Source organism: Monodon monoceros, unplaced genomic scaffold (assembly GCF_005190385.1).
Source record: "Monodon monoceros isolate NGI ecotype Baffin Bay Population unplaced genomic scaffold, NGI_Narwhal_1 Super_Scaffold_21, whole genome shotgun sequence".
Lineage (NCBI taxonomy): Eukaryota > Metazoa > Chordata > Mammalia > Artiodactyla > Monodontidae > Monodon > Monodon monoceros.
This window is the reverse complement of record NW_021703778.1, coordinates 4674758-4699378: the sequence shown is the minus strand read 5'-3', so window position 1 is coordinate 4699378 and position 24621 is coordinate 4674758. Positions and strand designations below refer to the sequence as shown.

General features: G+C 39.0%; 1 protein-coding gene across 1 annotated transcript in view; it reads left to right on the top strand.

The window, feature by feature from the left end:
• STAM (signal transducing adaptor molecule) overlaps positions 1–1395 on the top strand; it is a 66850-nt gene extending 65455 nt beyond the window's left edge. Inside the window, exon 14 of the mRNA XM_029239062.1 lies at positions 788–1395. Within this exon, the coding sequence (XP_029094895.1) occupies positions 788–986 (199 nt within the window). The 3' untranslated portion in view covers positions 987–1395. The remainder of the gene's footprint in view (positions 1–787) is intronic.
• The last annotated feature ends 23226 nt before the right edge of the window (positions 1396–24621 follow it).

Here is a 24621-nt window from a genome sequence, read left to right as displayed (position 1 = left end):
TTCAAAATCGGACCCTTCCCTCCCCTTTCCTCCATGGCTCTCGCCAGCCGCCCGACGGGCTCTCACAGGGACGATTCCAGCAGCCCCCAGTCAGGTCACCTGGCTTCTGGCCTGGGCCCGGTGAGCCTGTTAAAGCCAAGTCACATCGCATTGCTCTTGTGTCCACAAGCAGCCAGTGTGTCTCCGTCCCACTCCAGTACACGCCAGAGTCTGCACGGCCCTGCACTCTGCGGCTCCTCCTCCCTGATTCTGCCGCGTCGCTCCGGCCGCCCAGGCCTCCTTGTAGCTCCTTGAACATGCCGGGCCTTTTCTCTTCTCAAGGGCCTGCTTTTCTCCTTGCCTGAAAGCCTATTTTCCTAGCTAATCGGTGTCACTCCCTCCCCCTCTTTCCAGGTCTCTGCTTCAGTGTAGCTGTGTCTGAGCAGCCTCCGGGACCACCCTGGATACCCAGGAATCTCTTGTCCCAGGAACTCGGGGGTTCTCCCACGATGCTTTACGTTTCTTTATACCACCTCTTGTTACTACCTCTTGACATATTATACATTTTTTTATCATCTTTTTTATCCTGTTAGAATGTAAGCTCCATGATGATAGGGACGTTTCCCATTCCTTCTTGATGATATCCCAGTGCCTCAAATAACAGTTTGGCACGTTATAGCTATTTACTAAGTATTTATTGAATGCGTTGCATGAATTAGTAACTGTTTCATGAACAGCTTTCCTGTTCATCTCTAAACAGCTAGGTAAGTCAGTGTTGATCTAACCGAGTGTTCTTTCCCTTCCACAGCACGATGGGCACTTCCGTTCAAGGAGGCACGTATCCCAGCCAGGCTTCAGTGTATAGTCCTCCTCCTGCCGCCCCCGACGTCACCATATACCAGAACGCAGGGAGCAGCCTATCCCAGGTGCCGAGCTATACTTTAACATCGGCGCTGCCCCAGCCGCCTCCGCCCCAGCAGCCGTACTCTCCGAAGGCCCTGCTGTAGGGCTGGGACTCCTCTTTGTGGCAGATACCTGCTAAACGCCCATGACAATGTTATGAGATTCTTTGATATCTTAAGATTTGTTTATCCTCAGCTTATAGGAATCGTATCTTGGTCAGCAAGTTCCAATATTCAAGAAGGGAGACCTCTCTTCAATTTGCACTGACTTTTTAGAGGTCCTCCCCTCCCCCTCCCCCAGAGGAATGAAACTACTTACAACATCTAATTCCTTTCGTAATATGAAAGAATCAGTGCAAGATTATTTGTCTCGTAAAATTACCTGGTCTGCAGAAAGTCAAACTGGCAAGCACCGTTGTGGCAGATGTGTGCATAGATCGCTGTGTAACTTCACTCGTGGCCACTTTGAACCACGGTGGTGATCATGTGAATATATTTAACACTGTTAACTTAATTGACATTGCTGTTTAATTTTAATCATGAGCAACTACCATGTTTCATAATGTTTTGTGTAAATTTAAGAGAATTACACTGTCCTTTTGAACTGCAAGAGAACAACGCTGTAGCATATGTACATGAAGGCATTATGTTGTCCATGTTTCAGTTTCCCATTAAACTGAACCTTCCTTGGAGTAATTGTGCGCTGAACACACGTATGTTATGTCGTTGTGTGGCCTCTGCATACTACTAGCTGTCATCACACCAGCGTACAGTAGCTAAATTTTTGGTGCATTTATAGGAAATGATGATGTTCCCTTTTAAACTTATACATTTTGGCATGATATTTCAGAATACTGTGGGACCATGAGACAAAATTAAGTTGGACCACATTCTTTATATCTTACTTTTAAAGAAATAATGTTAATTTACTTTTTCCTAGTTGAAGATAGTAATTAGGTTTCTAAGCTGTATACTGTGTTTATTGGTGGCAGTGACACCAAAGATAGAGGCAATGGATAGAAGCTTTGAAACTGGAAAGAAAACATGAATTACACTACGTTTTCAAAGTCTCTTGTAATTATTTAGGCTGTAACAAAATTTGATTCATCTGTCTTATTCCACTGCTAGTCTTTTAAATATGTCTTTAACACAGTGTATCCTTCAATTCTTCATTAAAATGGATGTAAGTGGATGTTTCAAAGTCATCTAGATTCCTGGCTTTGCTTAACGGTTTATTTATTCTTGTCTTTCAAACGGGATTTATGGGCTGCTCTCTCTCTTAAAGTTCTAAATGGAATTATTTTGGCTTCTTATTCAGGAGTAGTTTGAATGAATGCTTTTCTTTTAATCCATATGTAATATGTTTTCTACTGACATTTTAATCTCCTTAAATATTTATAATTTCCCTAGTTTTGTGCTATTATTTAAACAACTGAAAAATTGAGTTGAGCATCGTAGTAAATGAATTGATTTAGTAACAGGTGTCACACCATAAATGAAGATTTAATTTATATTTTCTGAGACTATTATGATCAGGTACTTGCTTTCCTTTTGGCAAATGATTCCATCTTTGGCAAGGTAGGTTCAAATTTAAATCCTCATCTTCAACTTAGGGTGTTTCATTCACCCTAGTGTTGTGTTTTCCTGAGTTTAGAGTACGTTGCCCTCAAATAGTAATTTTAAAATTTGAATTCAAACTTTACATTAAAATTTTTTTAATACGTTGTTTTTTGATGAACATTGTCAAAACATTGTACTCTTTCTCATTCCAATTTGAATACTCTAGTTTAAGTGATACACTTCGTCTCAAGTCGTATTTTTCTCTTTGTCTTTTGATGAATTCCTGTTTACCAATGGCAAATGTATCATTTTTCCCATTTTATTTTGATATGCTTCATGATGTAAAATTAATGATATGTTCTCTAGTATGTGTTTTGCCCTGTAACTGTAAAAGTCAAAGAATGGTGAAATGAAAAAAGACTCCCTTTATTACAATGCATATGCAAGTTTCTTTACCTTTATAAAGATTTAAATGATGAATACTTAAAACTGATACTATATTAGTTTGCAGTTTTCACTTATTAGGTATAAAAATAGCAGACGGAAAAAATTCCACTGAAAAGGAACCACTGTATTTTCCATCTTTCAGATGACATGGCAAGGACGGAAATAGGAAAGGACCAGTTAGGAGCACAGTGATTTTGTTCTGCAACCAGTGTATGTGTTGCACTTCCGTAAAATCTTTCTTTAAAAGATAGCTGTCCCTTTTTAAAGGGAATAGGATTATTTATAAAAAGAACTAACTATAATATGAATTTCTGTGAAGCAAATTTTACTTCTCAGTTTATTTCCTTTATAAAGTTTGTGTATCCATAAGCCAGTGACGTTTGAATGGAAAAATTCAGCCCAGTTATATACTATCTAGCTTGAGTAGCCAACAAACCTCACAGTCAGTTGGATGGACGATATATCAGTGCCTCAAACCTACCTAGTAGGAATAATATGTAGTATGTCCTTACCATGATTTTACAGTCTTTTCTAACTCCCTGGTCCTGCTTCACTGTAACCTGTCTCTCCTACTCAGTGATGAACCTTTTCCTGTGCCCAGAGATTCCCTTCTTTATATTAAAAACTTCTGGACCTTGTTTCTATACCTCTTAATTTTTGTAATTAGAATGCTTAATAGACCCCTAACATTCTTTTCTGATAGATACAATTTTCATATATGACGTGTATAATTCAGCATGAAACTATCTTTAGTCCCAAGCTTCAAGTTTATACAAGATAAATTAGTGTCCTATATGATAAAGCATGCAACTGCAAAAACTATATAATTATTTTCTAAAATGAGGTCCATTGGTATAATTGGTCAAATTTTTATTTCTTTAATACATTAAAATTAGTTTTCTTTTTCTCATCTTACCGATTGTATTAACAATTATATAGCATCCTGTTATATAACTCTTTAAATATTTAATAACAAAATTATAGTTTAAATTCTTCACTCATATCATTTTCTAATTCAAAAATTTCTTTTTCATTGTCGATGAATCCTTGTACCCTTTAGAATAAATATATAAAAGAAACTTACCGAAATATTTTCTCAAAGACGTTATGTTCAGTTATCTTTTATTTTAGAATCATGGTTCGATTAAGTGTTCTAGTCAAATATCTAGATTATTTTCTATGCTGTTTATAATTACATGCCCCCCTGGTTTTTAAGCAAAGCTGCCTTGAGTTTTATGTATTCTTTTTTAGTGTGGTCTTCCTTTGAAATTATAATACTTAGTAATTTTTTTCCCTGAAGTTTTTCTAGCTTCAGCAATATTTTTTCCTTATAATATTCTAGAGCATTTTAAATCTCAGTGTTTAAAATATTAGGTTTCCTTATTGAACGAAACCTAACATTTTATTGGTGATAACTTGTGGTCATACTGTTTGTTCTTTGTTGATTTTTCAACTCCGTAGCTTTATGTTAATACTTCCCTCTGCCATTATTCTCTGTTTCCTGCTTCTTTTAGAGTCAAGAGTTTCTGATAAAGATTGCAGATTAAATTATTGTGTCGGTAAGCCCTTGTATAAACGCGAAAGCAACTGATTCTAATAATCGTTTGATGTTCAGAGACTTAAAAAAAAAAGTTATGTCTATTTTAGAAAAGAGTATATACAAATTCATTGAGCTGCTGCCCTCATCAGTAACAAATACCTTTTGAATTTATAGCCTCAAAATGTGTCTATGTATTTACAAATTGTGGAAGTTCTACTGTAGTAGAACTAATACATATAGTACTAATATAGTACTAATAGTATTAGTATATAGTATATATATAGTATATACTATATGTGTTAGTACTATAATAACATATACTACTAATACATATAGCACATTGTGAAACACACCAAAAATAGAAATCTTACAGGGCCAGAGATAAATTATTAATAGAAATTCTAATATTTTCTCCCCGTATCTCTGGTTTATTTAGCCTGTGCCCTAGGATGTATATGTCCGATTTGGAGACCACTGTTTCAGAGGTTAAGATTAAGCAGAGGGGAGTATGATGTTACTAAGTTGGCCCTTTGAAGTCAGTATCTGATACTACAGGTGGTGCTTTTCCCAGCAACTCTTACGTTGAGAATTTTCAGACTTACAGAAAGATTGAAATAATGTATTGAACACCTGAGTACACTTCGTCCTGATTGACTAATCATTAACATTTTGTCACATTTGCTTTATCTCTTTATGTATGTTTATATATACGTGTGTGTGTGTGTGTGTGTGTGTGTGTGTATCCGTGTTTGTGTCTGTATGTGCATATGCACATATACTTTATTGTGTGAATAGACAAAGTTACAGACTTCGCACTAAACTATACACCTAAACATTTCATCATGTATTTCGTAAGGATAAGTACATATTCCTTCATAACCTAAACCTTTGTCACATCTAAGAAAATTAACAGTAATTCTGTAATATTATTCTTACCAAACATCCCCAAACTGTTTTATAGGGACAGTTTTTTAAAAATCCAGGAAATATATCACATTTTTAATGTCCATTTATTCTCTATTAATCTGGATTGATCTCTTCTTTTTTTCCCTGCCTTTTTAAAGATCTACACCAGTTGTCTCATAGTGTGTCCCACATTCTGGATTTATCTCTTCTTTCTTTATGATGTTATTTAATTAACTTGATGCGCTGTTCTCATTGTAGTACTCTTTATTATTAATTAATCCCCCAAATTGCAGTCAGAACTATGTGACTTATGGTTACAGGGGATGAATCTAAATTTTTAAAGCTCGTATCAGAAAACTGTACATATAAATGAACGTTGTTAGCCTAAAGCATGGTTATTCTGTGTAAGAGGCAGTGTGCTCAGGCCGTTGATGCCACCATGGCTCAGTACAGTTTTGTGTTCTCCCTTTCAAATTGCGTTCAGAGTACCTGAAGAAAATTTGTGCCCTTAAAAAAATAATTGGCTCCCCTTCTCCACCATTCAAAACCAAATGAGCTTTTCTCAAGCTTGTGAATGTACCTGATTCACTCTGGATGGCTTTTAGGTATTTTAGCAATGTCATCAACAATTATAGGACTTTGTTTTGGGATGTGTACATTTTGGCATGTTTGTTTAAAAAGACTTCTCTTTACCTTTTAGTCATATCTTCTATTAAGATATTGAAATCACTTCAGAGGAAGGGAAATCCTTTCTTTTTAAAAGTTCTAGTTTTTACTTATTTTCCTCGAATTGGTTGCCAAATTGGAATCAGGCCAACTAAAATTTATACCCACAGTCAAGTTAGAAACACATGCAAGTTACAATAATGTACACTATCAGGTTGTGAAATAGCTTGTTTAAGCCCTTACATTATTTCAGTTGGTTAATGGCTTTTAAAAAAAATAGAATAAATGTTTGGAATCCATTGTTTCTGTGGCAGGATATATGAAGTTTCTTAAGTGCAGGATAATTAAATATCTTGTTACTTTAAAAAGAGATATGTAAACAATTGAGAATGTTTTTGATTAATTATGTGTAATATTATGTTAGGCATTTAAGATGCCAAATGTGAAACGTCCATACGGTATGATTATTTTCCTCAGAACTAAAAACACACAAAAAATACCTATATACTGGTTTTGGATTTTGTTCCTTTTCCCTCAGAGAAAAATAAGTTTCAATTTAATATCTTTGATATTCTGTAATTTAAAAATACAATGATAACACTTAGTTGTGAAACATGACTGAAGAAGTTGTCGTGCAGAATACAGGTAAATTCATTTAATAATTACCAGAGAAGCTTCATTATAACAAGTCCATTTCTATAAATGGCAGACGGCACAGGATAAAATGAAAGATTTCAGTATTTGCATTGTAAAATGTCCGTTTTGACCACATGGGTTTTTTGTAAAGGCTGTGGTAATACTTTTGGTTGAAGAAAAGAATAAGAACTAAATTATGTTATGGGAGTTTATTGGAGTTCTATTCTGCTATGAAGTGGAAATTTCAGTTCATTGCCCTAGGAATTTAGATTTTAACCCAGATATATCTTTTCTCAAAAGAATATCTTGCTAGATATGTGATCCTGGGCAGTTCCATCAATCTCTTGGGCCTTCTACTTAATTATAAATTGTAGTGTTAGTGTAACTGTTACATGATCCTTTGAAGCTTGCAGAAATTTTGTGCTTCAGATCCTCAGCCTCCCTGCCATTCAGCCTGAATAACTCATCTGTGCCACTGCAGTTACCTCATAGCTCAGAAAAGGAAAAGGTACTGAAACTCGGGAACATGTTTCCAGCACACGGTCATAACAGTATACTCCCTGTGAGTAATCTGGGGATACCTGATGTTCATTAGTAAACTCCTGAGCCTTTTGTTGATGTTTGAGTGACCCCACCAGGAACATCTGCGCTTTGAGTAGAAGCACTTTCATTTGATAGTACTTTCACTTTCATTGGGGGAAGAATTAAATAATTACGACTGAAGCATATACTGTTTTCATATCTTCAAGCTAAAGGAGAGAGGTAGCATTGGACTATATGAAATTTTACCGTTTTTGATGTTCTTGTAGGCAGAGTTGGGTTTATTGACGTGAAAATGATGATGAAGCCAACATACTATATACTTGCCATCCTTTGGCTCTTTTATTTACTAAGTAAGCAGATTACCTGAAATGTTAGAGAACTATGGAAAGTAGCAGTTTCCATCTTTGAGGCTGGCCAAGTGAGTTTTTTTCTAATATTCCAAATAAGGTACACAATCAGCAACGGCATTTTTTTACATCACAAATACTTGGCCTAGAAAAATGTCGTTATACATTGTTACAAGTTATTAATGTTAATACACATAAACATTAGCCATTAAAGGTTTTTTTTCTAGTCAACCTTTTTCTTGTATGTCAATCAGTTACATGTGTCTTATTTTATATAGTTATATGAAACAATTCCAAGGGTAAAATGTATATTTTTTAGTTTTCTTGTTTGCACTTTAGGCAATTACATACCCTGCTGGCATTAAAGAAAATTCTTTCCTAAATTAGTTTATGCTGAATCTGATAAAAAAGGCTTATATCAAGTATTCAGTAAGGTAGATAAGCTTTTTCAGAGGGGGGGAAAGACAAAATTTCCAATTGTTATCACTGGTTGTGTCATATCCTCCCTTTGTAAGCAGGAATAGTCACTGACTTTTCAGAATCTTTTTTGCTGTCTCATGCTAATTTTTTCAAGAATAATTCCGGGAGTGTATTTTATTGTTTATTTTAACTCTTTTCCAGCACTTGTATATATTTAACTATGAGGACCTATTTGAAAAGCAAAAAAACACCCCCAAATTTTATTTTATTTGCAACATGACTCTATGCTTTCAGTGGGGAACATTAACATTGGGTAAGTGTCCAGTTTATACTAAATGTTTGTTTTATGTATGTTATAATTCACAATGGTCAGGGAAATTGTTCTCAAAAATTAAGCAGAGAAGGATAGATTAATAGCTAAAGGAGCTGAGTTTAGGCATAAAACATATTTGTTTTTAACAGTTTTGTCAAAAACACTTTAAGATTAAAAACTTTGAAGTATTATTTTCCATTTTTGACGAAGAGGTAAGCGTCATTAAATTAAGATTGACTAGCATGATCTAAATTACTGTGTGTAGTATGTTTTGAAAGTCCTATTTCTAAATATTCTTTTTATCTAGTAATTCACAGCTTATTAATCAAATGCTGTGTATAACTCATTTTTTTTCTGGGTATTTACAGCAAGAGCTATTGTCTGAGAAATGTAAAATTCTATACATAATGTTTGAAATCAATTCAAGGGCAACCTTAACGTTGTCTAGCAGATAACTCCTGTATATTGGACTTGAATGGTTGTAATTTTGGTGACCTGGAGCTCATAATAGAATACAGGAAATTCTGCTGTCATTCACGTATGTGCTCTAAAAATCACTGTGCTGTGCATAACTGCAAACTGAAAAAGCCTTAGGTTTTGTGGGGAGAACTGGTTAAACTTCAGCAATGACATACTAAAGAGTAAAAGTAAGAACCTAATTTAGGGATTTCCCTGGTGGTCCAGTGGTTTGAACTCCGAGCTTCCACTGCAGGGGACACGGGTTCGATCCCTGGTTGGGGAACTAAGATCCTGCAGGCAGTGCAGCATGGCCAAAAAAAAGAAAAAAGAAAAATCTAATATAAACAGTATTAACTGTTTTACATGTTAAATGGTTTCTAGATACATGAATATTACAATAAATATGGCACTTTACCTTGAAAAAGACCTGAGGCATGCCTATGGGAGTGGGTGTGGGAAGGGTTGTATTTGTGGATTGACAAGGTGGGCGGAGGGCCCGCTGGTGGCGGAGGGCCCGCTGGTGGCGGAGGGCAGGTTGCGACACCAGACCTGGGTGAGCTGAGGACGCTGGTGGTGTGAGGTGTGCACGCGTGTGTGTTTTGCCTATTCCTGCGTGTGTTCTGTGCGTTCCTGTGCTGCTCAGTTTAGCCGGGTACAGTTTTCCGCGCTTCACCCACCATTTCTCTTGGACGAAGCCACGCAAACTGGAATTTGCATTTTGCTCACATTGTTCCTCAGTGTTCTCTCCTGCAGCAAGCTTTGTTTTCCAAACAGTCATTATATCAAAACTGACTCTCAGAGTCATTTAGAGATGGAGAATGAGTGGCTAGTCACTATTAATTTCTGACTTAAAAAAATACCTTTTATACTTCTAAGCGATTGATAAGAATTATGGATATCTAGGATACAAAGCTTTCTTTCCCCCTACTAGATCAGAAAGGATCCCAGTTGAGCATGTGAGCACATTCAAATTCAAAGAATTATGCGTTTTGCTTTATTATAGTGAGAATATATGCCCTACAACCTTGCCCTCTCCTTCCAAAAAAGAAAGGAAAATTAAGGAAAACCATTATATTCTGAGTTAAGTGGGCATAGCCATCATGCCACTATTTCCATTGATTTTTAAAAATTAACTATTAATTTGTCCTTCAGTTGGCTGACTTTTGAATGTGTACCAGGTTTTCAAGGTTTACTAACTGATTTCTAAATTTTTACCTATTTCGCAGCACTAAATATAGTAGAAGTACTTTTACAAATCAGAAAATATGAATACAGGTTATTTACATGTTCATTTTGACATCAACAGATTTTTGTTTTGTTGGACAAAATTCCTCCATTTATTTCTAAAGCATACTGTGTAAATGAGCGAGTCTTCCTAGGGGTGAGGTTATCCGTGTTGGTCACATCTACACTGGCTTATTGCATTCACTTTTCCTGGTCCTCAGTTTAATCATCCATAAAGTGAGTTATGTCTCTTAAGTTCTGTTCCAGCTGCACTTCCTCCAGGTGATGTGAAAAACAGCATCGCTTTAATTTTATTTATTTAACAAGCACTTGTGTCGTTCTTACTGTGGGATGGGTACCACTCTAAGTGCTTTTCAGATAACTCATTTAAACTAGGGTGACGTTGGAGGTGAGGAAACTGAGGCAGAGAGTTTGGAAATTTGCTGAAGGTCACCCAGCCAGATGAAGGCGAAGCGGGGGCTCGAACCTAGGTAAAGGTTGCACTCTTGTCCATCAGTTTGTCATTGAAACGTTGATTCACTGTACCGTGTGGAAACTCTGGATGCAACTGTGGAGAATGAGGCAGGCCCCTGCTCTCCAGAATCTTCTCACTAAGGGAGGATTTTGTACTCGTGTGTGTGTGAGTGTGTGTGTCCCACATAAGGACTCCAAGGTAGATATCTGTGAGACTACCACATTAGAATGTAAAAATATACATTTTCAGGTTAAGTAATTGGTTCCATGTTTATAACTGGTTTATTTAAGATGGCTTAAATAAACCACAGGGTTCTAATCTGATGGTGGTAAACTAGGTGAGATTCTTTCAGGGGACTATGGAGACACGATAGTCAAAAGGCCTACTTAATTGATACCTAAGATTAATGATATGTGTAGAAATTAAAATAGTTATGCTGAATCATTTACCTTAAAAGTTCTTAGTCAAGCCAAACCCCCGTATGTATGTTAATATGAGCTTCTTGAGGATCGGAATGGAATCTTTTTCATCTTTTTATCTGTGTTGTACCTAGAATAATATTTTTCCTACTGTATTCACTTAAGTGTTGAGTGAATGATCAATTCAGTTTTACAGTGTGCGAGATGATTCTGCAGAGAGCTCTGTGTCTGTCAGGGACCTGCCAGGAAGTCGAATTACACTCAGGAGGTCAGCTGCACAGGCTTTCGTGAAAGAACTACTTACTGAAGACTAAGGGAACGAGCAAGGGAAGTTGAGGCATCCTCTACCGTCAGGACCCCTGAGTCAAAAGGGGTAAGTGCTCCATTCCAATGCACGGAGCCCAGTGAGAGCTGGACTCATTGGAGGAGGGACAGATGGACAGAGCTGTGACTGGCACAGCAGCAGGAAAGAGGCGCAAGGGGAGTGAATACCCTAGTGTCCCCTGCTGCCCTCGGATCTCCTGCTGGGCCGCTCATTGGCTGAACCCAACTGGAATACAGAATGATGGGGACATCCATGTGGGGGGACGAATGGAGAACAGCCAGCATGGGAGAAACATATCTGGATGTGTCTCAGTCCATTCAGGCTGCTATCACAGAATGCCATAGACCAGGTGCCTTATAAGTAACAGAAATTTATTTCTCACAGTTCTGGAAGCTGGGAAGTCCAAGGTCAAGACGCTGGCAGATTCAGTTTATGAGGGCCTGCTTCCTGGTTCATAGCTGTCTTCTCACTATAACCTCTAACAGCAGAAGGAAGGAGGTAGGCAGCTCCTTGGGGTCTCTCTTATGAGGGCACTAATCCCACTCATGAGAGCTCTGCCCTCATGACCTAATCGCCTCCCAAAGACCCCACCTCCAGACACCATCACACTGGGGCTTCGAATTTCAACATGAATTTTGCGGGGACATAAGTATTCGATCTATAGCATGATTGAAGCGTGCATTGTCATTGAATGCAATTTGATTCACTGCTTGCAAAAATATTAAAAATTTTCCTCTATCAATTGTATTATCACATATTTTATGAAAAGCCAGACATGTTCTAGGTGTTTTCCAGTTAATCGTTTAATATTCACATTGCTAAGAGTTTACATAAAGTACTGAATTTAAATTATCAGTAGGTGGGCTTCCCTGGTGGTGCAATGGTTAAGAATCCGCCTGCCAACGCAGGGGACATGGGTTTGAGCCCTGGTCCGGGAAGATCCCACATGCCGCGGAGCAACTAAGCCCATGCGCCACAACTACTGAGCCTGCGCTCTAGAGCCCACGAGCCACAGCTACTGAGCCAGCGTGCCACAGCTACTGAGCCCGTGTGCCACAACTACTGAAGCCCGCGCACCTAGAGCCCGTGCTCCACAACAAGAGAAGCCACCGCAGTGAGAAGCCCGCGCACCGCAACAAAGAGTAGCCGCCGTTCGCCCTGCTTGCTGCAACTGGAAAAAGCCCGCACGCAGCAACGAAGACCCAATGCAGCCAAAAATAAATAAAATAAATTATCAGTAGGTGGTGCTGCTGAGATTGAATCCAGAAAAATCTATAACAGACACTTAACTGAAAGATTAGGATTCAGACAGGTTATGTGGGAAAGAATGTGACAGAGCCGTCAATTTCTGATTTACTGTTTTTCATGACATCTGAAAAGCACTGATTTTTAGAATTTTGATTTACTTAATATGTGGAATATTCTGGATTTGCCCAACAAAGGAGCAGCAGTGGATGTGTCTCCACAGAATCTGAAGGATAGGCATGTTATAGATCATTTTCTGACATGCTACACTGGGGATTAACTACTGCCTTCTTGATTCATTGCTTTGAGATATAAGCAATGAATCAAAATGTGCATCAAGATTTTTTAAATGGTTCGATTTTAATTTCCTGGAGAAGAGAATTACATGCAATTTAACAAGTGCCCCCAGCAATCCTTGTGGTCACACTGGTTTGGAAAATGCTGACAACATGCAGCCTTCTTCTTCTGGCCTACGTTTCCTTATACACTCGGCCTGAGTTTTCACAAACATTCTGGGGTCACAGTCACCTTTGAAAAGGTGAAGAAAGCTGCGGATCTTCTCCCCAGAAAAATTCTCCCACCTAGAGTGTTACATATAATTTCAGGTGTTTCAGAGATATTTACTTATTTATTTATTTGATGTGGACTTTTTTTTTCAAGTCTTTTTTGAATCTGTTACAATATTGCTTCTGTTTTATGTTTTGGGTTTTTGGCCGCGAGGCATGTGGGATTTTAGCTCCCTGAACAGGGATCGAACCTGCACCCCCTGCATTGGAAGGCAAGTCTTAACCGCTGGACCGCCAGGGAAGTCCTTCATAGATATTTATAGTCCATCTATATAGGCTATTTTATGAACCCCTGTCCTATAGAATAAGTTTAAAACTCCTCAGTCTAGATATCGAGGCTTCCCCTAACCTCGGCCCACCCCACTGATGGACCCTTTTGCCCCATTATTTCCATCATAACTCAGGAGGTGTGAAGATGAAAAGATTTTGTAGATTATGTTCTTGACCATAATGGAAAAATTGAAATCATAGAACCCGTATGGTTTCTGTACAGCCTACGTGAGTTCTTCATACTACAGAATACAGTCTATTGAGGAAATGATGTAGGCAGGATTTCATATTTTGCATCATTGACATCTTCCAGGAAAAAAAAAAATGGTAAAGGAGATTGCGTTGACCTGTTAAGCCACTTTTTTCTAGACTCAAAGACAAGCCTTTTATTTCGAGCATAATTTTAGGGCCATGGCGTACCACAGGGAAATGTGTTCTGGCAGCACTGTGGTGAAGCATGAGGGTTCATGTCAGGCTTCTTCAGTCTTTTTCCAAAACTTCCTTTGGCATCACCAGGCCTGGATTCTACCAGCAGAGCTGTCAAGTCACTCAAAGTTTTCTTTTTATTATTGAGACTAATAGGTTTGTTACTAGTCTGAATCAACTTAGCAGTTTGCTACTGACTGTAATATAAGTTCAAAGTATTATCAATACAGAGGAAGGTCTGTAGACTAATTCCAATATCTTAGGTCAGATCCCCAATAGATATTAAAAATAGAAATCATATCTGGGCCACTACCTCTGTGATGGTGATTTAACCACTACATTGTGTTCACTTCTATATTTATTATAATGATTAGCTAGCTGTTTATGTAAAATTGGTTTATCCAAGCTTAAGTAATATAGGGAAAAAAACCCCATAACTCATGTTGAGTGGCAAGACAAAGTTTTTAAAAACACATGCAGAGTTTTAAAATGTAAACTTAGTTCTTTGTATATATGAGATTTTCATTTATTTATTTCCCATGATCTCGTTTTAACAATAGTGTAAAGTTGAAGATGGAATTCGGCAGATGTTTGAGCACCAGGGGAATCTAACAACTACTAAGTGGACAGAAAAAAAGTTGGCGTAGCAGGCCTGACTGCCATTTTTTTGAAAGTCCTGTTTCCAAGGTTGGCCCTTGGCTGGCATTTGGGAACTTGGATTTGAGGAGGGTTCCCACCATTCTCACAACTGACAAGAGTGGCTCACTGGGCCTAAGCTATTTGCACAAATGGTGTGGTTTATGCTGAACACCTGCTTTCCTCTGGGAGGCTGGAATCTGGGGACATGTCAGGTAGAGAGTACCTACATGATCAGCCCCAGTAAAAACCCCAGGCACTGAGTCTAGAGAGCCTTCCTAGTTGGCAACATTTCACATGTGTTTTCACAGCTTGTTTCTGGGGGAATTAAACTCATCCTGTGTGACTCTGGACCAAGGACTCTTAGAAGCTTGTACCTGGTTTCCCTGGACATCCCCCTACGTGCCTTTTCCCCTTGCTGGTTTTGCTTCAGGTCCTTTCAGTGCAATAAATTACAGCCACGGGTACAGTATGCTGAGCTCCGAGAGGCCTCCTAGTGAATCATCAAAACTGCGGGTGGCATTGGGATCCCTACAACACAACAAGATCCCATCACTGCCTTAAAGGAGGTCATGAATGTGTAAGGAAAGAAAACATGTACTTTAAAACTACAGCACGAGGTAGAATTTAGTAAGGCATTCAGTACTATAAGAAGAGATAAGGGCTAATATTGCAACTCGGGAGTTAGATACAGGCTTTAGTCATTTCAGTGTTTTGGAGCAAAAGTTTTTCTTCAATTTTATTGTGGTAATAATCGGTACACAAAAAAACCCACGTAATTAACGTGCACCCTTTTGTGAGTTTGGACGTATGTATATATACTCGTGTTACCATCACCACAATCAAGGTGATAACCATATCCATCATCTCCAAATTGTCCTTGTGTCCCTTGGTTTTGTTTTTGTGGTGAGAACACTTAATATGAGATTTACCCTCTTAAACTTTTAAGTGCATAATACTTTGATATTAACTACTGGCACAATGTTTTAGAGCCCATCGCTGGAACTTACCCATCTCATATAACTAGCTTTATGCCCATTGAACAACAACTTCCCATTTCTCCATCTCCTGGTACCACCATTATATTGTCTACTTCTATGTGTCTGGCTATATTAGACGCCTCATATAAAAGGAGTCACGCAGCATTTGTCCTTCTGTGACTGACTGATTTCACTTATCACGTCTTCAGTGTTGTTGCAAAGAGTAGGGTTCCCTTCCTTTTTTTAAGGCAGAATAGTATTCCGTTGTATGTACATACCACAATTTCCATATCCATTCGTGCTAGTGGACACTTGGGTTATTTTCATTTCTTGGCTGTTATGAATAAGGCTGCAATGAATGCAGGAGTGAAGATACCTCTTCAAGATCCTGATTTCAGTTCCATCCTAGAAGTGGGATTGCTGGATCATCTGGTAGATGTATTTTTAATATTTTGAGGATGCTCCATACTATTTTCCATAGCAGCTGTACCGTTTTACATTCCCACCAACAGTGTACAACAAAGATTCCAATTTTTCCATATCTCTCCTCGCCAACCCTTTTTTTTTGGATAATAGCTATCTCAACAGGTGTTGTCTTGTTCCAGATTTGAGAGGAAAAATTTTGCTTTTTCACACTGAGTATGATGTTAGCTGTGGGCTTTTCATATATGGCCTCTATTGTGTTGAAGTAAGTTCTTCTATACTTGATATAATTTTTAGAGTGCCATGAAAAAGTGTTGAATATTGTCAAATACTTTTTTCTGCACGTATTGAAATAATCACATTACTTTTTGGTCCTTCATTCTGTTAATGTGATGTTGTCACATCGATTTGCATATGTTGAACTATCCTTACATCCTAGGGATAAGTCCCACTTGGTCATGGTTTATGATCCTTTTAATGTGTTGTTGAATTAAGTTTGCTAATGTTTTGTTGAGGATTTTTTATATCCATGTTCATCAGGAATATTAGCCTGTAGTTTTTTTGTTTTTTTCTTGTGGTGTTTTTGTCTGGCTCTCCTATTAAGATGATGCTGGCCTAGTAAAAGGAGTTTGGATGTGTTCTCGCTTCTATTTTTAGAAGAGTTTGAGAAGGATTGGTATTAATTCTTAAATTTCGATGATAGAATTTACCTATGAAACCCTCTGGTACTGGGCTTTTTTTTTTGGTTGTTGGGAGATTCTTGATTATTGATCCAATCTCATTATTTGTTATTGATCTGTTCAGTCTTTCTGTTTCTTCTTGACGCGGTCGTGGTAGTTTTTAACGTTTCTTCTAAGTTATCCAATTTGTTGATCTATCATTGTTCACAATGGTCCCTTATTTTTTTTTTAAATTTCTGTGGCATCAGTTGTAATGCCTCCTCTTTTATTTCTGATTTTGAGTTTTCTCTCCTTTTTTTTCAGTTAGTTCAGCTAATGGTTTGTTGATATGTTTATCTTTTCAAAAAACGAACTAGTTTTATCTGTTTTTTGTATTGTTTTCTATTCTTTATTTCATTTCATCAGTTTCTCCTCTAGTCCTTATTATCTCCTATATGCTAATTTTGAGCTTAGTTTGTTCTTCTTCTGTTTACTTGAGGTGTAAAGTTAGGTTGCATGAGATCTTTCTTAATGTAGGTGTTTATCACTAAAAGCTTCCTTCTCAGTACTGCTTTTGCTGTATCCCCTAAGCTTTGGTATATTTTGTTCTTTTTTTCATTTGTGTCAAGATATTTTGACTTCTTCTTTGACCCAGTGGTTGTTCAAGAGTGTGTTGTTTAATTTCCATGTATTTGTGTGTTTTCCTGATTTCCTTTTGTTACTGATTTCTAGTTTTATTTCATGGAAGAATGCAATAAAATAAAGTAAAAAAGATTTCAGTCTTCTTAAATTTGCAGTGACTTGTTTTGTGACTTAGCATGTGATCTATCCCAGAAAATGTTCCATGTATGCTTCAAAAGAGTATATATTCCACTGCTCTTGGTTTGGAATATTGCGTATAGGCTGTTAAGTCAGATTGGTTTATCATGTTGTGCAAGTCTGCTGTTTAGTTATTCACCTGCCGTCTGAAAGGTACATCCATTGTTGAAAATGCAGTATCATAGTCTCCTACTCTTACTGTTTTGCTGTCATGATATGTCTTGATGTATTTCTTTGTGAACTGATGATTTTCCATAGTGGTATGCTTTGATTTCCCTCCTCTTTATCTTTCTTGTATCTACTGTTAGATTTTGCTTTGTGGTTACCATGAGGTAAAACATCTTAAAAATATAAAAGTCTATTTTAAGCTGCTAAGTTTGATCCCTTATAGAAATTCTACCCTTTTACTTCCCCCCACTTTATGTTTTTGATGTCACTGTTTATCTCTTTTAATATTGTGTATACATTAACAAATTATTGTGTCTACAGTTTTTTTGTGTTTTTTTTTTTGGCCATGCCATGCAGCTTGCGGGATCTTAGTTCCTGACGCGGGATCAAACCCGGGCCATGGCAGTGAAAGCGCAGTGTCCTAACCACTGGACTGCCAGGGAATTCTCTGTCTTTTTAATACTTTTGTACTTTAACCTTTATACTAGCATAAATGATTAACACACTGCCATATTACAGTATTAGAGTATTTCAAATTTGACTATATACTTCACCAGTGTTTTATCTTTTCATGTTTTCAAGTTACTGATTAGCATCCTTTCCTTGATGAAAAAAAGACTTGGAAGAACTACTTCTAGTATTTCTTATAGGGCAGATCTAATGGTGATGGAATCTTTCAGATTTTGTTTTTTGAGAAAGTCTGGATCTTTCCTTCATTTCTGAAAGACAACCTTGTTGGGTAAAGTGTTCTTGTTTGGCAGGGTTTTTGTGTTCGTGTGTTTGTTTCCCCAACACATTGAATATATCATCTGACCCTGTCTTGGCTGGCAAGGTTTCTGCTGAGAAATCTGCTGATGGACTTATGTCGGCCCTTATATGTGAGGAATTTATTTATCTTTTTTCTTTAATTGTCTCTTTGTCTTTGATCTTAGGCTGTTTTATTATAATGTATCTTGGAGAAAATCTTTTTGAATTGAAATTTCGGGACGACCTGTTAGCTTCATGAACTTGGGTGTCCAAGTCTCCCTCCAGATTGAGAAGTTCTCAGCCATTATTTCTTTCAATGAGCTTTCTGCCATGTCTCCCTCTTTTCTTCTGCGACTCCAATAATGTGTAGATCGTTTCTCTCAATGGTGTCCCACAGTTCTTGGAGGATTTGTTGACTCTTTTTCATTCTTTTTTCTTATGCTGCTCTGACTGAAGGATTTCATATGACCTATATCCTAGTTTACTAATTTTTTCTATTGTGTGGTCAAGCCTGCTATCAAAGCTCTCTATTGAGGTATTCAGTTCATTTTATTCTTCAACTCTAGGATTTTTTTTAATAGTTTCTGTTTCTTTGTTGAACTTCTTATATTGTTCATGCATTGTTTTCCTAGTGTCCTTTAGTTGTCCCTGCTTTAATAGGGTTATTTTGAATTCTTTGTGAGACAGTTCATAGATCTCCCTTTCTTTAGGGTCAGTCACTGGAGCTAATCATGTTACCTTGATTATTAGTGATCCTGTGGCTTTGTGTTGGTTTCTGTGCATTTGAGGAAGTAGGCACCTCTTCCGGTTTTTACAGATTGGCTTCAGCAGGGAAAGCCCTTTACTAGTGAGACATTCCAGGTGAACCATCTGGTGTTGTCTGTGGTTGGCCTTGCTGATGGAGGCCCTGGGCTGGCAGCTCTGGTGCCTGGATCAGCAGATGGGCAGGCTTGGTGCCTGAGTCCTCGTGGTCAAGCCTGGATCCTGGCTCCACAGAGCCAGCTAAGTGCTGTGAACCTGGGGTGAGCCCAGTGTCTGGGTCTGCAAGTGTTGGCTTGCTGCTAGGCTGGGCACCTGGCTTCATGGAGCTAACAAGGTGCTGGGGTGGGTTGGGAGCCTGGGTCTGTGATAGCAGACCTGGCACTGGGCCTGGCCGGGAGCCTGGGTTCATGGGGGCCAGTCTGGTGCCAGTGCTGGGATGGGCTGGGATCCTGGGTTTACAGGAGCCCACCGGAAGCCTGACACCACAGGAGCCACCTGGGGCTGTGGAAGCTGGCAGTGCTGGGTTCTGCAGTGAAGCTGGGTGCTCACTTCATTCTCCTGCTGCGGGAAGGATGTCTGTTTCCCCAGTGGGCTGCCCAGGTTTAGGTAACTTCACATAATGTGATTATCTTTCCTGCCATCTTCAATGGCTCTTTTCTTATTTCTGTGCTCCATCCAGGTGCTGTAATCCCTCACCTGGAGCTCTTAGCTCTTCTGAAGGTATTTTTACATGTGGATAGTTGTTCCAGCAGATGTTTCTGGGAAAGGATGGGCACTGGACATTCTAATACTGCCATCTTGCTGATGTTACTCCATCCCATTTTGTTCCTGTGTTCTCCTGATTTTGCTTAGTTGTTTATCTGTGTTCTTTGTAGTTCATTGGGCTTTTTAAGATGATTAGTTTGAATTCTGTGTCCGTTTGTGGAACTCCATTTCTTTAGGGTCAGTAACTAGAAGTAAATGTTTCCTTTGGTGGTGTTATGTTTCCCTGATTCTTTGTGATGTTTGTATCCTTTGTTGGTGTCTGTGAATTTCAAGACCGTCTCAACAGGCTGGCTCCAGAAAGGAAAAGACTTCATCAGTGTGACTCAGCCTGGCCTGGGATCCTGGGATTCTGTTTTTTGGTGGCATCCACAGGCAGGGGTGTTCACTTCCAGGGTCCTTGGGGTCTGTAGTTCAACAGTGCTTGTGGGGTTTGTGATGGGCAGGACTGGCTGGTGGGGTCTCTAGTTGAATAGGGCCGGCTGGTGGAGCTCTGTGGTCAGGTGGGGTCGTTTGTGCGGCTGCGGTGCCGTCTCTGAGATCTGTGTGTACTAGCCGCTGAAAACCCCTACCTCTTTTTAACTTCTTAACCGTCTCCAGGTGGTCTAGCTGTGCCAGTTTCTTCAGTTTTCTGCATGAGGTGAGACAGAAGTGGGCCTCCTGAGGAGTGCCCTGAAATGCTGGGAAAGTTGGATATGCACCTTGGCCTCTCTTTTCTCCACTAGAGAAATCATGGGCCAAAGGGGATCTTTCTTGGTGTTGATGTGCCGGCTTGGGGGGCGTTGGGGGGCAATGCAGACAAAGTGAAACTGTTCTTCTTATCCTTTTAAATGTGATTTTTCTTAGTTTTCATGCTCTACTGGGGTGCTGTAGCCTCTTCCCTGGGTTCTGGAATTCTCACAAAGGCATTCTTGTCCATGGATAGTTGCTAAACTGGTGTTTCTGTTGGGAGACTAGGACTGGGGACTTCCCATTCCACCATCTTGCAGATGTCACACCTTGGAGCAAACTTAAAAGTCTATTCTATTAAGACCTTTGAAGGAACCTTCTATTTCTCTAGCTAGACTAGTTTCTTGAGCTCGAGAATGTGCCTGCTTTTATTCAGGAAACTTTACCTGAACCTCTGGGTTGACCATGTCCCCTTCCTCTCTGCACTGAAGATGACTCGGACACGCATCTCTCATTGCACTCGTACTGAAATGATTCATGGCTCTATCCGTCTCTTCAACCAGATTGTAAGCCTGTAAGGGCAGAGAGCATCATGTCTTGGTCATCTTTGTATCCTTGCATTAGCATAGTAGCTAGCATAGAGAGTCCACTCAGTTCATTTGTGAATTCATTATGTCACTCATTCAATGAATAATTATTGAGATCTTACTATGTGCTAAGCACTAGTCTAGTATGAGTATATAACAGAGAGCAAAGTTGGTAAAAATTCCTGCCCTAAAGAAACTTACCTTCTAGTTGGGGGAACAGACAGTTAACGTAATAAATAAGTCAAATAAACATTATGCTATTAATAAGTAAAAGAAAAAGTGAGGAGAAGGATAAGAAATTGAAGAGGGAGAATATTGGAATTTTGGATAAGCCGTCTCACTGAGAAAGTGTCATTTAAGTAAAGACCTAAAGAAAATGAGGTAGTTGGCTCTTTGGATATCTGCAGGAGACAGCAGCAAGGAGGAGGGCTGGGGGAAGCCTTGACGCCTGGCATGTTTGAAGAATATTGAGAGAGAGTAATAGGAAATGAAGTCAGAGAGAAATGTGCTGAGTGGTAGGGCCTTGAAAATTCTGGTAAAGCCTTGGGCTTTTACTCTAAATGAGATGAGAAGCCAATGGGGGGCTTTTGACAGAGAAGAGATCAGCTGACTTACTTCATTTAATGTTTATCAAACTAAATAGTCCAAGAAGACATATTAATTATGTACATTTATAGTCTAAATGGTAATTTAGGTCAGAAGATTCCAAACCCACAATATCTTTAAAACTATCCTCTTAAAACAAACCAAAACAAACCTGCACCGTGCAATGGAGTTAGGGAACGTTGCATTTAGGCCAACCACTTAGAGATTTTGATCTAGCTAGATTAACCAAAATAACTGGATAATCGTCACTTCTGCATACTTTCTGAAGATATGGGTATATCTACTCACATTGTTCTCAAGTTATTTTATCTTAAGTAAGGAACAGTTGGAGTGCTGCAAACCTACCATCATATCCTTAACCATGAAGATTTGGGAAATTTAGGTTAAATCATTCTTGTGAACTTTGGGATGAATATGCGGTAGTTAATTAGGGCTGCATCTACACTCAAATGGATTTTATTTCTTTGCTTAAATTTGTCACTTTGGAATACTCAAAGGTCAACTAGATTATGGTAGTCCCTTAAAAAAAAAAAGCTGAGAATTATTGTAAAGAATGAAGTGACTTCCTGCCCCTCTTTAATATTCTAATTCTTAGGTCCCATTTATATACCACTACACACAATTTGTGTTTATATAACAGGAGTGGGAAGTTTTAGTTCTTCCTTTCTTTCCTGCTTTCTTGAGATCTGGACAATTATGATAGAAAAAATTTTACAAGAGAGCACCATTACTTTTAAAAAGTAAGGACATTCTAGGGCTTCCCTGGTGGTGCAGTGGTTAAGAATCTGCCTGCCAATGCAGGGGGCATGGGTTCAAGCCCTGGTCCGGGAAGATCCCACATGCCTCAGAGCAACTAAGCCCATGCGCCACAACTACTGAGCCCACACCCCATAACTACTGAAGCCCGCATGCCTAGATCCCGTGCTCTGCCGCGATGAGAAGCCCACACACCGCAACGAAGAGCAGCCCCCATTCACCACAACTAGAGAAAGCCCGCATGCAGCAACAAAGACCCAACGAAGCCAAAAATAAATAAATTTATTAAAAAAAAAAAGTAAGGACATTCTATACAATTTGTTAATTTGAAGAATAAAGTCACTAGATATTAAAAGGGTTACAAGAGTGAATACGCTGTCGTCTTTGCTCTTACAAAGTTGTTTATTTATAAATAGCCAGAGAGATGAAATTAATCCTTTCCCTATAATATGAATTTGTATAGTCTGGACTATGACAGCATAACATTAGTAAAGGGGCTTATATCACATGGTAACATAATCTTACTGAGTTTACTTCAGGTGATTTATTTGATGACATCATCTTATGAGGATCAGTAATGTATTTTGGAAACACTCTTTGGAAATGATAAATAGTCAGTAAATTAGGCGTAGGGACACACTTTTGCCTCTTCCCTGGGCTCTTCGTAGATCCAGCTTGATCCCGAGAGCAGTTTCACTGCCACCAGACCCTGCCTTTTTGCATATCAACACCACATGATCACAGGAAACAAGCCACGGATATGCCAGAACATTCCTGGCAGTTTGTACATTTTGTTTCACAGAATGAAATGCCGAAAACAATGAGCAAAACCTGAGATTACAAATGATCTTACTAACAATTTAAGAGACTGTCCATTTTTGACTTCCTGCCTGCAGGAAGGAAATGACAGTTGGAAGTGTGGAGAACAGGTGCTACCCTGGACAGCATGATATCTTCTGCTTACTAAAATAAAAAACACTGCATCAACACTCCTGTGTGGAAGTGAGTTCTAACCACAAGACTCAGTCTTTCCACCACAGACCCAGCTTCAGAAAACCAAATCTGTTTCCTACCAGGAAGTTGTTAAAGCCAGCATTAAAGAGCAGACTCGGGGACAGATTTCTCCAAATCAGTCTTGTGCAAATCCAAGTAAAGAATTTGGGTGGTTTGAAAATGTCCCCCTCCGTGTCCTTCTAATTACTGGCAGTGCAATTGCATGGCGGACTCATCAGGGGACTTAGAAGGGGAGGAATCAGGATTGGCATAAACTGGTCCCAGCTGAAGGGGTAGGTGATCGTAAACCCTCCCTTGTATCCCTTTGTCTTTGTCTCTGAGTCAGGGGTGTGGCATTATTTTTTCCCCAGTAGCTTAATGCTGGCATCATGGCTTTCTTTTTCTTTGGCAAGCTCGCTAGTTACTCTATCCCTCATGAAGGAAACTTTCCTGCCTCCCATTCTGTTCTGGAAAATTTAGACAAATGATACTTTGGAAGGGCTGAGGACCCTGAAATGATTAAAGGCTATGCCTCGGACCAGACAATTACCAGACAGTCCTCTCCAACGTCCTTCATTAACGATGCAAATTCATCATGGATATGCATTCTTGAGGGCATGTGGGTTGGAAAATGTTGGGAAAGACATTGTAACATTGGGACCTATAAAGTCTTTGTGAATGCTTGTAAGGGGCATAGTCTTTTCTGAACACGCATCGTGAGATTAACAAGCTCTGCAATCCCCAGGGGCTTTGTCCTTGGAGCCATGGCTATCTAGGAAGGAGACATGGCGGCTGTCATTGGGACCACTCAAGAACATTGAAACTCATGAGCTGAGTGAACAGATTGTATTGGGACAGGTAGTACATGACTTCTCCTTCTGAAGGGTCAGTGTAGGAACTGCATTCTCTTGGAATGAAAGACGAGTTAGCCATTTTCACAGCCTAGCACATTCTCCCCGCTGCCCACCACTTCTCTTACCCTTCATCTGTTCATTCCTTCCTTTCCCAAGTATGTACTAAGGGCCTATTATGTGCCAGGCATTGTGCTGAGAAATGATGGTACAAAGATGAAAGCAGATGTTCTCTGCCTTCAAGGAGCTTGCGGTTTTATGTAGGGAGACAAGTGCTACAGTGGGAGTATTTGAAAGCTATTTTACATACAGGAGGAAATACTCGCTTCTACTTGGAGAAGGAGAGTAAGGAAAGGTTTCACAGAGGCTAAAACCCTTAATCTGGGGCTGAAGGGTGAAGACTACACTTATTCACACTCTCCTGTGAGGTCAGGAGAAGACATTCAAATTCAACCCTAACTGCCCAGGGAGGAAACAGTTCTTCAGGGCATTCCCCCATCTCCTGCTTGCCTCTTGGCTATTTCACTGCTATTAA